At 40.9% G+C, this 14474-nt stretch overlaps 1 protein-coding gene across 1 annotated transcript in view; it reads right to left on the bottom strand.

The window, feature by feature from the left end:
- TRPM5 (transient receptor potential cation channel subfamily M member 5) overlaps positions 1-14474 on the bottom strand; it is a gene marked incomplete at its 5' end in the record, with an annotated part of 37981 nt that overhangs the window by 10555 nt on the left and 12952 nt on the right. The window contains 9 exons of the mRNA XM_082284271.1: positions 1790-1922; positions 2348-2466; positions 3957-4215; positions 6525-6620; positions 8002-8114; positions 8858-9003; positions 10473-10590; positions 11848-11979; positions 14051-14401. Coding sequence (XP_082140397.1) covers positions 1790-1922; positions 2348-2466; positions 3957-4215; positions 6525-6620; positions 8002-8114; positions 8858-9003; positions 10473-10590; positions 11848-11979; positions 14051-14401 — 1467 coding nt within the window. The remainder of the gene's footprint in view (positions 1-1789; positions 1923-2347; positions 2467-3956; positions 4216-6524; positions 6621-8001; positions 8115-8857; positions 9004-10472; positions 10591-11847; positions 11980-14050; positions 14402-14474) is intronic.

Genomic DNA, 14474 nt, shown 5'->3' with positions numbered 1-14474 from the left:
AATAATTTTTCCCTGGTGGAAGAGGAACACTTCATCCTCTCCCCATCTAATCTGACAGAGTTCATTAGGGACTGTAGATTCATTTCAATTAGATTATTGGATTGTACAGTTACCCAAAAGCATAAGCATTTCAGACCTGCAGGATGTTACTTGGAGTTCTGATAAGAAACATCATCTCTAAGCCAGGCAAGACAGAGCTGATGTCTGACTTTCATCAATCTGTTTTGTTTTCTGAATGATCTAAAATTTAGGAATGCTGCAGGGCTGTAAGGGTATCATGGTGATGGGAGAGCGATGACAAGTCTGGAAGTATTTTTTTTTCAGGCTGCAGTCTCTTTGGGAATGAGCACTGTTCTGGGAATGAGCATTGTTCTGGCATTGTTCTGGCATTTTAGTGGTTACCAGACCAGTTTCAGCAACTCTGTAGCAAGGCTATAAAGGAGAAAGAAAGTAAGAGGCCATCTGGGATTGCTTCTCTGTTAAGTAAGGGAGATGGTCCTGCTTGAACCGCCTCGAACCTTTCAAGCAGGTTCCATTTACTGAAGTGACCTTCCCTGTTCCTTCATTTGATGCGAGGTTCAGCACTGAACTACCAAAGCTGAGGCATTGTGTTGGCTTGGGTGGGGGGAAGATGAAAGGTCCTGTGTTAGGCTTTTGTCTAGGCTGCTGTTTATATTCTTCTTTGCATCTTCCCAGTCCTTGTGTTATCTTGCAGGACATCAGGTGCCAGCAGAGTGGTCACAGGTAGTACTTGTCCAAGGCCCTGGTTTGGCTTGGCATGCAGCAAAGGAAGGGTAAGGAGCTGTACATCTGACTTGTGCTCTTACAATAGAAGTTTGCTAATGCCATAAGCTAGATAACGAACAAGAACAAATATTTATTTGCCATTTACCCTTTTGCTAGTCCAACCAAATGTCATGTTAGAGTTCCAGTTATTGCATTTGTAGACAAATCCAAATAGCTTGGTAGTTATGTTTATTCAATGGATACGCTTGTTTAGACTGTAGAGCTTTTACTGAGTTCTGCTGTGAGTCACAAATCAAATATTTGTAGATTCTGTAATAGTAATAACAATTTGATGAACTCTATTAATCAGTTAGCATGGGCTAATAGACCTAGAGGATTAACTTGCCTAAATAAAAAGCTATTTCGACATACCAACACATACCCAAGCACAGTAACTGTAATCCCAATGTCTCATTTCCTGCAGGAGAGCAGTAATAAATAAAAATATTTTATCAACATCTTCCAACATCTGCTCACAAAGTATTGATATGTTTTCATTGTAACTGGAGCCAAAATGTACAAGTAAGAGTAGCTCATGTAGGAAACTTGTAGCTATCTTTTTTCACTGATTTTTTTTTTTTCTGCACTTGCTGCAAAAACCGCAATTTGTTTCCCCAAGTCATTCATTGGAAGCCCAGCTCTTCTGTATGTGGCCTGTTGTCTGCCTGAGGTCTTTGCCCTGGATGCACACAGCTTAGGAAGTAGGAGGAATAGCAGTAAAGGCAAAGACTGCTCTTCATGTGCCAGATCTGAGGATAAATTATTAGGTGAGGTACAGGGATTATTAAATTGGGACCAACTTAATGCACTACAGAGCTCTTTGGAAGGATCTATTTCAAACATTGCATCTTATAATAAAATGCAGGAATATGCAAAATGACAAGCCTTAAAAATGTAAAAATAAAGACAGATTATAAAGTTATTTCCTTTCTAAAGACAAGATTTCCTACTCTCCACTTGTTAGAAGGCACACGTGTTTATCTGAGACAGACTGCACACTTACCATCCTTTCCACGATTATGATCTTTGGTCCAAGTTGTTTGTGAATTGCAAAAATATGGATAAGTCTAAGTGTAAACACCATAAAATCAATGGCGAGTATTGTACGGCCAGCTTGAAAAGTTGAGTTCAGCATCCTGCAGAACACATGGAATGAAATATCAGCTCTCAACAAGTACTGCTAATGGCTGTACAGTGATGAGAAATAGCCAAAAGATGGAGGAACACTGTTTTCTCTCTCTTGGCTTCAAGGAGATTTATTAACAAATTAAAAAAAAAAAAAAAAGATACCTTGAGTAAAAGGGATTTCCAAAAACAAATTAAAAAAGCAGAGCTTTTCAGTACATGTGTTTGAATATACCAATATGTCTTTTTTTGGTCTCTGGAGCAACTTTCATGATTTCCATGGAATTTTAGAGGCTCCTACTGCAGAAACATGTCTCAAAGCTTGTAAAAATGAATGTTAGAGCCTGTCTTCTCAAGCACGTGAAACTCAGCTGTCAGTTGATGCACATAGCCCTTTCTACTGATGCTGACCACTTCACATGGAGTAAATATATACCTGCAGGTTACCCCAATTATGAAGAGAAAGATGGTCACCATATCACATTTATTCCAGTTATCCTCCACATACAGTTTAAATTTTTTCATTAAATTTGTGTCTTCCTCTGTATAGAAACTCTGAAAAAGAGAAATAATCATTGGTATTGATCTGTCTCCACTTTCACTATTACCTTCTGAGTTTTAACATAATACCTGTTTCCTTTTTCTGTCTCGTTGCAAAGAGAAAAAACAAATTCCTAGTATAAGAAAGAAAAAAAGAAAGCTTGAAAACATAAGCTCAGTTTACCATTTTAAAACACAAAAGTTAGATAAAAGAGAAAAAAGAAATCTTTATTTTTGTGGAATTTTTGAGGCCTGATTTAAAATTTTTACAGAAGAAATTCCTCACTGTGAGGGTTGTGAGGCACTGGAACAGGTTGCCCAGTGAAGTTGTGGATGCCACATCCCTGGAAGAGTTCAAGGCCAGATTGGGTGGGGCTTTGAGCAACCTGGCCCGGGGAAAGCTGTGCATGGCAGGGGCTTGGAACTAGATGACTTTTAAAGTCCCTTCCAGCACAAGCATTCTGTGATTTTTGTCAGCATTGGAGCTGTTAATGCAGCTTCCAGTCAGAGTTCAGTTTCTAGGCATTGCTATCTAAACAGCATGAGCAGATTTGGCATTTGTGCACTGGAATTGTCAGTAAAGGCACATTTGATCTTGTAGGCAGGGAGTTGGCTTTCTTAATTGGGTTTTAGCCTGGCAGTCTTCATGTTTTACAGGTTGTAATGAAATGTTCTTTGATCCAGATGTTTTCCATGTCATCCTCTGGTTATGGCCTTGCTGCATAATTTCAAATACATTGTGACAAACTTCCTTGTCTCTGTTGCTTAAGTAATGAATGCCTACAAGTTCTTCCAGAGCAAATGATTGTAACTGCTTTTTTTTTGTGCCTAAAGAGAAGAGCTTTATGCATCCACAGTTGGCAGCACACTTACACCACTGTTATTATTTCAGTTTTTAAACTGAGGGCATTCCAAAACCAGTAATGGGAGACTAATGGAGAAGGGGTTTTGGGGGTTGGTGGTTTTGTTTGGTTGCTTTTTTTTAAGAAAAGAAAACCCAAAAGAGATCTGCTAATATTTTGAGTTGAAAAGTATTTTAGGAAAAGGCACAAATAACCTGAATTCATTTACTTGTGGTTTTTTTAAACAGTCCCCAGCAGGGAAGAATCTCCTAAAAGGATGTAGAGCTGTCTGCTATGTTTCCAGGTGTAGAATATAACTTCCAACTTACACTATTTGTGGTGGGAGGATCTAGTTCTGGGGAGTGAAACCAGAGTGGGACTTTACAAAGCGAAGAATATCTGAATGCTAGCAGCCCACTTACTTGGCTAAGGCTGGAGTAGGATGGGAAAACAGAAGAAGAGTTGTAGGTTTATATGGTGGAGGAAGAGCTTGCTCTGGGAGAGAGAGGTGAGATGTTTTGGATAAGGTAAGTTCTGTGTTGTTCACCTGTGCACCTGACACTTGAAATCTCCAAGCTTGTCCAGTTATACAGATTGTAAATCTATTGAAAATATTGCTGCAGGTTTTACTGTGTTGTTTTTAAGGTGATGCAGGTTACTCACCTGTCGGATCTCTTCCAAGACAAGGGTAAACACCCAGAAGTAGAGTACAATTTCTTTAACAGATGGACCCTGAGGTGGAGGTGGTTTAAAGTCCAGTAAAAGGACATAAGTAAATAGAAAGAGAAAAGCAAAGTACATTATAACATTCCCCATAAATACAGTTACAGGGGCACTCCAGAATTTTCTCCACCGGGTAAACATGAATGTCACCCATGCTGTGTTTGCAGAAGGGTTCTGTTTTTCCAATGTGTCATTTCCTCTGCAAACCAAAAAGAATACATACTTGGTGACAATCTCCTAAAATTAGTTCATGGGAATAGGCTCAATATTATTCTATATAAAGCTTCTTGTAAGATAGTAACAGGCAGATGCTGGGGCTGGCCAAGGGGGAAGGCTGCAGAAGTCAGAGCAATCACATTACCATAGCAGAAATATTTAAAACCAAAAAAAAAAGGTTTTGAAAAACAAAGTCACATCAAAATTATGTGCACATTTTTGTTATTTCAGTTAAGTTGTATTAATTTTATTTGTAATTTCATTGGGTTCCCGCATGGAGTGCAAATGCACAAGGAAAGGGGAGGGGGAAGGGTAATTGCTCTTTATAAACCTAAATAATAGCAAAGAAAAGAAAATGGCCAATGAATTTTTGTGAGTCAGCTCTTAATTATTTTGACTCTAAAATTTTCTTGCAGTGTTTGTCTGTGGAAGTTCTTGTTGTTGCTGTGACTTTAAACTTCTGACCCACTCTCTTAAGTGCTGGATCATACTAAGCCTGTGATTCTTGATTATCCTTGCTGGAATCTGATAGACCTACTGAAGAATACCTTACTCCTTTGCAGAACTGGCATCTTGCCCTTTGTGATTAAATTAGAGCTAAGTTGCAAAAAAAAAAAAAAAAAAAAAAGGCAATATAGAAGCCTTTTAGCAAAAAGAGTTGACCTCATAAATTATGTACTGCCATAGTCTTTGAGTGTCGTGGAATGACACAAGTATTTTGGTAACAGAAGGTAAATTTGACCTGTACATCTACAGCTGTTTTGCTGTGTTTTGGAACATGAAGTGGTATCTATTGGCAATGGAAATTATCCTGTGCATAAAATGCAAGTTTGATAGCAATTTGATCTTTGTGTGAGGATTTGTTTCCACATAAAATGCTTTCCTGTGTGAGCTACAGATGTTATTGGATCTTTAATTCTGTGATTCTGACTCTGAGAAGTGTGATCTCCGACAAAGGATGTGCACACTAGGGTATGTTTTCAATTTCACCTCACAGAAAATAAACAATGACTCTTTACTAGTTTTTAATTTCCTCTGACGATCTTGCTAATTATTAAATACATTTGTTACAAGGAAAAAGTTCTCTTCACGGCCAATCTTTTCTATATGCCTGATTCTGTACTACCTCTCAATTTATGACATCATGAGATACATTCCCATGGTAACAGGCTAATATCATAAACAGATAATTGCAGCTTTACTGTAAGATGCTGAAATAGATCTGGGAGGGAGAGAGCCTCTTTGTTAAAATAAATTGCTAGGATAATAGCAATTGGAACACACAATGTAATGACCAAACCATGCTGCACTCAGGAAGTGCTTTATGATATTGCTTACAAATAGCTCCCAAGAGGCAGATGCTTTTACACCTATTTTATAGGTTAGGGGGGGAGAGAGAAGAACTAATGATTTTCTCCAATATACCAGCAGTTAAATGCCAGAGGTAAAAATAGAACCTAATAACTCTGACTTGGTCCAGGACTTCATACTGCAGATGATGCTTCCTCTCTACCACTGGTCACATATTCTGAAGTTCTCTTTAAATCGTGGAAAAGCTAAGTGGCTATTTAGCACAATTTAGCCACTAAGAGGACTTTGTGCCAATCAAAAGTCTACTTATCCTGACTTAAGTCCTTGTGGTCTCCCAGGTTTTGGTGATGAGTGTGTGGTAGAGGTGTAGGGGGGGATTCTGTTCTGAATCACAGATCTGTGATTGACCACAAGTAACTGACAAAACCTTTCTGCTCCATTATCCATTTGCGTGGTGCTCCCTCTAACTCATAAGGTTCCCCAGGGCTCGTCTGTTAAAATATAAATTAGGAGCATGAGAAGCTGACTTAACATAAAACTCCCTGGTACTGATGGGTGCAAGTGCACCATTGTAGGAAAGTATGCAGTGATGTAAGGTTTTGCTGAGAACCTTCTTTCTGCTCAGCTCAGTAATCTGATAACTTCCTAAAATCCAGTGTTCATCGGTCATCATGAGCTGATGGGAATGTCAGGAACTCCTATTTGATTCCCAAGTAAATTCCTTGGTCTGTAGAAATTACCTGCTCAGAAAAAGTTAAGTGGTGTCTCCTTAAAGCAATGCTATATCCCTGTTTATTTTCTATATTCCTTTAAGAGAGCAACAACAGCAGTAATCAGAGGGCACAGCACTTCCTGAGGAGTAATGACTTTCTTGCTCTTCAGCTGCTCCTTAGATCATTAACTGGTCACTAATCCACAAGAAGTGTCCTGTTCTTTCACTATTGCCATAAAAGTGACATTAACTGATGGTTTTAAACTTACCCATCTTTTTCCTTGGATAAAAACAGAGTCCTCTCTGAATCCAAACTGTCCAGCTCTCTAAATGGCTCTGGCTCATTCTCTGATTGTGTTTCCTCACTGTAAGGAAATAAATGCATTAGTTCAAAGATGATGCTTAGCCATTTTTCATTCCTAAATTGGCATTGATACAGAACTGCTAGGATGTATTTATCTTGGACCTGATCTGCTGGGGAGCTACCAAAAAATGCAAAATTGTTGGGTTTTGTCTTTACAAATTCTGTTTATTTTAAAGGAGGAGCCTGAAGTCACCCACAAAATTCAGAGAAGTGGTTATTGGCATGCCTCACAAAAATGGAGCAGGATGCTCAGTTTCCTCAAACTGCTTATGATTTGAGCAGAAATAAATCCCTCACTCAGTCTTAGAAAACTGAGCCCAATGCTCTATTCCTAGTTACTCTTAGTAGCAATTAAGAGGAGAAATGCCAGAAGCAGTAGGGGACGTGTCAGTTCTTGCATTTCCAGGGAAAGGAGGCAAAAAAAAGGAAATTTGGAAAGGATTACTTTATATATAATAATTTAAACCTTTCCATGAAAACTTTGCTGAAATGCCACATTGAATGAATTTGTGAATCTGGCAGCCAGAAAGTCATCTTTGGTGATACTGGCAGAAGGAAAATCTTAAGTCAGCATTGCCAAACAAGTCTTCCTCTTGCTTTTTATGTAGTTTAAGAGTTAAGAAACATGTATTTCATAATAACATGTCATTTCATATTGCCAATTCTGATGATTTGTATACGATTCTATGGATGTTATGAGGTTTTCCTAAAGTTTCAGATCTTCAGTTTTTATGACCGTCTGAGCAGCTTGGCTGCTCTTTTTTTTTTCTTTTCTGTTTATTTTAATTTTTTTTAATTTTGTTGGTTTTTGTGGTGTGGGGTTTTTTGTTCCGTTTTGTTGGGATTTATTGTGCATGGGTTTTTTTTCAAGAAAACCCAAGGTTGTAAGGCACTGAATTTGAAAGTCTTAACTGATTCTGATTGATCATTTAATGTCAGTTCTATGTTTTTAAGCTTGACTTATGGTTATTAAGGCTTGTGGCTGATAACACTGCTTCGTGATGGCTGTTTTCCTTGGACAGGATACTGAAGTTTGAGCCTGGCATCTCCAAATCTAGAAACAAATGGTGCTACAGCTGAAGAAATTCTACACATTGTTGTGTAGAATCTGGAGCTGACAGAATTCCAATAGGCTTTTCTGGGGATTGTGCAAAATAGAATGATCTCTCTGAAACCGTGGCATTGATCTTTTAAGTGTGGCAACAGGCACTAGCACAGGACACACAAATCCCTCAGCCCCATAGAAAACTGATTTGGTTAGGTGATATTAGGTGATGTTACTGTTTTAATCACTTCAGGGAGAAATTTTGAGTCTGAATATTTTTTTATGGCCTATTTTCCATCACTTACTTACCGCTTGCCCCAACTAGCTATGTTTGTACCTGAATGATATTAAATTAGTGTAGATTAGGAAAGGACACCAGAATCCACAGATTAACTTGAGGATCTGTGTGCTTGTAGACATGTCTCCCCACCAGATTTTTGTCAGGAAGGCCTGCAAGTCAAGAAGAGAAGAGATGGCTTTGATATCACAAAAACGTACTTGCAGATGAAGTGCACCTATGTTCAGTGACTCCTAAGACAGTGAAAGCTCTGGAAACCTCACACCTTCAGAGCAAACAGGTTCTCTGTGTGTCCTTCTGCAGATGTTGAGTATGCAAGGAGTTATGCAGAGACCAGTGGAAAGAACAGCAAGCCAAATGGAATTAAACAACATCTGCAGTATTAAGGAAGCCCAAGTCAGGCACTGGGAGATAAAAGTAGCATCATTCTTAATTTAGCTTTGTGTATGCGGAGAGAACTCAGGTTGTGAGAGCAAAGCTGAATAGTAATTTCATTTAACTTTTATCAGTGAGCTCTCTCTTGAATCTGAACAAGGAGTTGTCCTGCATCTTGGAGCAGCTTCATTTAGCCCCAGGCAGATTTACAGTGCTTTTCTGATGCTTCTCTTTGAGCAAGGAAGGAATAAAAAGCAAAAAGCACATGATGGATTAAGGCTAAACCTTCTCCTCAGCACACTGGTCTGTGTGCCAGCTGGATGAGAGGGTGGGGAAAGGGGGAGCTGGGCTGCTTTGGCAAGGACATGGTATAATGTCCTCTTCGTCTGTTGCTAGGGGGAGAGAAGAGTCCTTTCTCTGAAGAATGGCTCTCAGGGGAATACATTTCATGGGGCTGTTCAGTTCCTGTGCTATCCTCTCCTGTGTCCAACTTAAGGCCCTGGGGACATGTAAAACTTACCTGGACACCATCATGTGCAAAGAAAGACTTTGCATCTGCTTCTGTGGCCAGCTGAAGGCATGTGGTTTTGCTCCAGTGCTGATTTTTCCTCACCAACAGAGCAAATGCTCTCTCCTCACTGTTGTAGTAGCATTCACTAAACAATTCTGCCATAAGAAGGAAACACAGACAAAAAAATGTATCTCTTGGGTGATCCTCTTAGACTTTGAAGGATGAGTTGTCATGCTGTCCTCGCTCTCCTGAACAGACTAAAGAAGATGAGCAGCTCAGCTTTGTCTTGTAGACAACAAATCCTTCATTTTAAGACAGAGCTACTGGACATAAAATAACATTAGGCTTGGTGGAGTGTTATGGCGTAGTTGTTTCCAGAGAAACTGGTCCTGGAGCTTAGAAACTAGGATAAATTTAAACAGTCCAAAAAAAAAAAAAATATTCTCATTAGACAAGATCTGACTTCTTGTGTCTGTTCCATTCTACTGATTCACTTGATTATCTCAGTACCTTTCCAAAGCCAGCCTACACCTTGTTACACTGTGAGGCTGGGTGAAAGGATCAAGTGCACTTAAAATAACATGATATACAGACATCTTTTCTAGTTGATATGGTATTTATCATTCTTAAAGAAAGTCTGCTTTACATAATCCAGGCCAGGAATTAAAACTGAGGATCTGATCTAATATTTCTCAAAGCCAATAAGCAGAACTTCTGTGTATTGGATTAGGTCCCATAATTCCATTGACTGAATTATTTGAGCCCTGTGAATATATGAGAACCTGATTTTTAATTTTTGTAAATAATAATGGCCCTGTGAGAAGAAGGGAAAATGTGATCAGTGTGTAAATAATGTAGCAACAAAATGTGATCAGTGTGTAAATAATGTAGCCTTCAGCTGCTTGATGAACTATCTCCAAAGGGAGAGGAGCCTCTGCGTTTGTTTCCATGTGGGGTGCATTTTAAAGCCCTCTCCTCACATCAGTGAAGGTATGGATTGAACTGAAGTCAGATCAGCAGAGAAGCTTGTGTGCAGACATCTGTTTCTAGACCAAGCAAAGGGGAGAGGTTCGGCATTCCAGCATTGCAGATGCCGGGATCTGACTGCTGTAGGGAGGGGCGGCTTGTCTGCTGCGAAACCAGTCTGAGCCTCGCTGCAGTTTGCTGTGCACTTGGCCCTCTTCTGGGTGAGGTAATCTCAAATTATTTTTAGCAGCAATGACAAAACTTAAAACTTGTTGCTCTAGTGGCCCTTACAGAGCAAGCTTGATATTGCAGGGAAAGCAGGCTGCTGTGAGCCTGGAAGTGTTTTGGTTATTCCATCTTCCACATCACTCTAACATACCTCGTACTAAGATCAGACAATTAAAATACCAACAAGCAGCAGGAAAGTTTCCATGCAACCCAGGGGGCCAGTCTTGGAACACTGATTTTTCCAAAACGAGTGGGTTTTAAATCTTTCTGCTGTATCTGAATGTTTGGGACTGCCTGTGCTGCAAGGCTGTTAAATTATTCATGACAGCTGACCTTTTACAACTGAAACAGTATTTTTTTCACTTGCTTGCCTTCCAATGGCAGTTCCTTCTTAAAGTTTCAATGCCATTCAAAAAGTGCCATTACTTACCAACAGCGAGCTGCTCATACTTGGCCTCTTTCACGATACAGGCTGCTTTCGTCTCCAGGCGGGACATCTCTTTAAGGATCTTGCAGGCTGCCAGAGCTGAAGCTACACCCTCCTGACCCTGTAGAATTGAAAGGGGTGCTGCTGTTACCCTCCACTGGAGGGCATTTCTGAACGGGGGAAGACTCCACTATGCAACACATCTAACAGCAACAACAAAAAGTTCGTGCGCGTCTTCCCTGTTAAGAAAAATCCTCCCTCGAATACAGCTTTGAAACTCCAAAATGCTGATCTAAATGATAGCTTTGATGATATTTGAGAATTAAACCCACATATTGTGGATGCCCCATCCCTGGGAGTGTTCGAGGCCAGGCTGGGTGGGGCACTGAGCAAACCTGTCTAGTGGGGGGTGTACCGGCCCATCGCAGGGGGATTAGAGCTGGATGATCTTTAAGGTCACTTCCAACCCAAACTATTCTATGATTCTTTATCGGTAGTTCTTGTGCCTTGTAAGGCTGGAGACTTCTGCGTCCAGTCTCTTAGAGGGGCCTGATCTGGGGCCAAAGACTGGAAGGAGAATAATGTGCTGTGGAAATAGAGCAACACAGTCTCACCGTGTCGAGACACCTCCGGCATGGCTGTGCTGCGCCCCTGCACGGAGATGTAGGAGAAAGGAGGGAGCACAGCTGGCAGAGGCACAACAAGGGCCCAGAGCAGGGACGTGCCTTGCGGTCACGGGGCTGCACAAACACGGGCCCTGCAAGGTGCCGATGTGTCCGTACGCACACACCCCCCACTCACAGCCTGCGGAGCCGTGCTGCGGCTCGTCCCTCCCCGGGGCTCCCCCCGGGCCAGATGCACTCCTCGGGGCGGTCAGGGATGGAGCCTGAGAGCTGGCTGTCTCTGTGGGGGCAGGGGGGCTCCCAGATGCAGGGGACAGGGCTGGGTTGTGAAACAGGAGCCGATTATGCCAGCTCGAAGCTCAGCCCCGGACAGCGCAATGCTGCTCGCTACGCGTCGAGCACGTAAGCTAAAGATGCTTCATTGCTCCGTCTTGCCTCCCGTCACGCTCGGAGCCAAACAATTGGCGATTGTAGGAGGCACAAACGCTGCGCCTGGGAGCTGTGAGTCATCGGGAGCAGCGAGGGGAGGGCAGGGAGCGGAGCTTCAGCCCGGGCTGATTTACACCTGCTCCTGCTCTCCCCCCGGCCCCCGCGGGCAGGAGCCACGCAGAGATGAAAGGCCCTATAAATGCCACCTCTCGTGTTTTGGAAACAAACCTATCTGTCATCTGAGCTGCAAGGCTGAGCAAAAAAACATCTCGTAAACTTGAAATATGCCAATACTTCACCTGAAGCAGCTGCAGCTCGGAGCTTACCATAGCCCAGAAATAGTTTGCCATCTTGTGCCGGTTTTGAAGTACTGCCCATACAAATAAATCCCTCCAAGGATTTTCGCTTTTCTGGTTCATGTCCAAGGGCCCAGGTAATCGCTTGGTGTTCGTTTTATCCTGAAATATGGTTTGTAGAGTTTAAAACCTGATTTGCAGTCTCGTTCCATGAAAATGACGTGATCTAAGCTACTCTCGGCCTCGCCAGCTACTTCATATTTCTTTGACTTTTCTTTTCTGTAGGACTAAAAGGTAATTGGCTCATTCTGTACTGAGTTAAAGGATCCTTGTGTCCCCGATATAACCCAATATGTGTGAGAACATTCTGGATGCAACAGTGACTCCGTTGAAGCCAATGCTGAAGTTTTCATTGACTTTATTAAGGCTTGGGTTTCAGCACTGGTGTGTAATATCAGACAAGACAAACCTGTGATTAACTAATCTGAGCTTGCCTTCAATTATATCAGACTCTGCTTGACTGCCACAAAGGACACGGCTTCAGAGAAAAGGGAACAAAGGGCATTTTATTTCATCAGAAATAAATCTTGCCAAGGCCCTGTACACGACAAGAATAGAGTACATCAATACCCCTTTTTAGTCTTTCCTTTGAGAAACCTTTCCCTCATGCAGGGAGCAGTTTAAGTAGAACACTGCTTATTCCTTTAACACTTGATAAAAAAATTGTCCAGAGGAAGTGTAGCCACTTAGGTCAAATTCTGAGTTTTAAGTATATTTTAAAAGTGCCTTTGTATCTATTGTGTTGGTTAGAAGCAGCCAGAGCGGATTTATTTTTAATTAAACAGGTTTCTATGAGAATATATCTTTTATAATTGAAATTATGGGATTCTGTTCAAATTTATTTTAATGCCACTTTTGGGGGATGTGGGGGGGTGCTTCTTCAGATTGTGGTGAGCTGTTGAATCAACTAAATTGCCCTGAAAGCCTTGCAGGAGACAAAGATATCCTAAAATTCTCATCTGTCTTTGTAACCACTAGTTCCTAACTTGAAAAACGACACACAGTTTGGCAGCAGTGACAGTGGTATCCCAGTACTGTGAGGCTCTTTCTGTTGCCAATGATAATGGGATTCAGCCTCTGTTGGGAAGCAGCCATGGGAAGAAGCTTTAAAATGGAAAAAGCTGGTAGGCAGAAGGATCTCATATCTGAATTGGGCCTTATCTACAGCACCAGTCTTTAGCTGACTTGCTGCCAAATGCCAGTAAAGTGAAGTGAGATTTTGGGGGCAACTTTTTATTTCTGGCAAATTTGTAAGTCTGGAGTCTGCTTAGTGATTTCAGAGGTATAGTCTCAAGTTGTCTGTCCTTGTGAACGAAGAAATCCTGAGTAGATTCAAACTTAACTTTGCATACTACTAATTAATTTAGCTAGGCTTTATCAAAGCAAAAGTTATTTAATGTCTTGAATAACATTTTTAAAATTAGCTTACAGTTTTAACCGTTTTAAGGTGAAATTAGAACTTGGCAAATACCAAAAGCCTTAATTGTTTAGTTTGTCTTAAACTAAACCTTAATGAAATTTCTTTATACGTCTTTGTTTTGAAACCTTGTGCCCAAAATTATTTTCAATGCTTTTGCAAGAATTTTGGTACTTAGGAGTTTTAATGTTAAATACACTGTCAAAATGCAAAAATGATGATGTAGCCATTGTACCACTGTGGATTATAGACATTCCATTCCCCCCATCACATATTGTCCTTGTCATATGTTGGCCAGTGTGCTTTCCAGGGCCACTTCACACAATTGTTCCTATCTCTTGCTATGTGTTCTGTCACTCAATAACAAGACTATAATGATCTAAGGGCAAATATCAGATACTGCATATTACTGAATATCCAGTCTACTCATACAGAGTGTAAATCTGAGAATAGTTTCATGTACAAAGATCATCATTTTCAGACCTGGGATTGAAAACATCCATTGCCTGCTTTTCTTTCTCCTAGAAAATCCTGCCTTTCAAGTACTTTCTGCTTGAAGTTCTGTGTGAGAAATGCAGACCGCTATTTTTATGTCTAATTACTCCTTAGTAAATGTAAATCTTATTACTTCGTATTTCTTTCATACATCTTTCACTGAATCTGTTCCCTGCCCCACCCCAAAGGCTAGACCTACTTAAAATTGTTCAGATTCTGAGTTGGAGGGGAGCAGAACTACAATGCAAAGTTGTGACTCACAGATTTCTTCTTGCCTCCATGCCTGAGCTCTTGATAGAAACCTTTGCATGCATCATGAAGAAAGTCCTTGAGAACTCTAGAGACCTCACTGAGAGTGAAGAGGGGGCACACCTCCTTCTGCTCGTTTTGCTGCTGACCAGTGAGCCCTGCCAAGGTCAGTTTGCTTTCTTCATGTTTCTTCAGGAGAAGTTCATAGAGGAGACATTTCTGAGAAATGGAACAGTAGAGTCTCTGCAGACGACTGTAGGTCAGGAATTCATTTATGTTTGCCCCATTGTCAATAAATAATTTTACAAATTCTGGTTTGTCATTGACCAGAGCATCCATCATCACTTCCTCCAGGTCACAGGACTAGATTGATGAAGGGGAAAAAAAACAAAACAAAAAAAGAAATTTTTGGAGGTAATCATGGATGGGTGATGAG

This window comes from Coloeus monedula (genome assembly GCF_965178545.1).
Source record: "Coloeus monedula genome assembly, chromosome: 6".
NCBI classification, from domain to species: domain Eukaryota; kingdom Metazoa; phylum Chordata; class Aves; order Passeriformes; family Corvidae; genus Coloeus; species Coloeus monedula.
The sequence above is the reverse complement of the archived record's forward strand: the minus strand, read 5'-3'. Positions and strand labels throughout refer to the sequence as shown.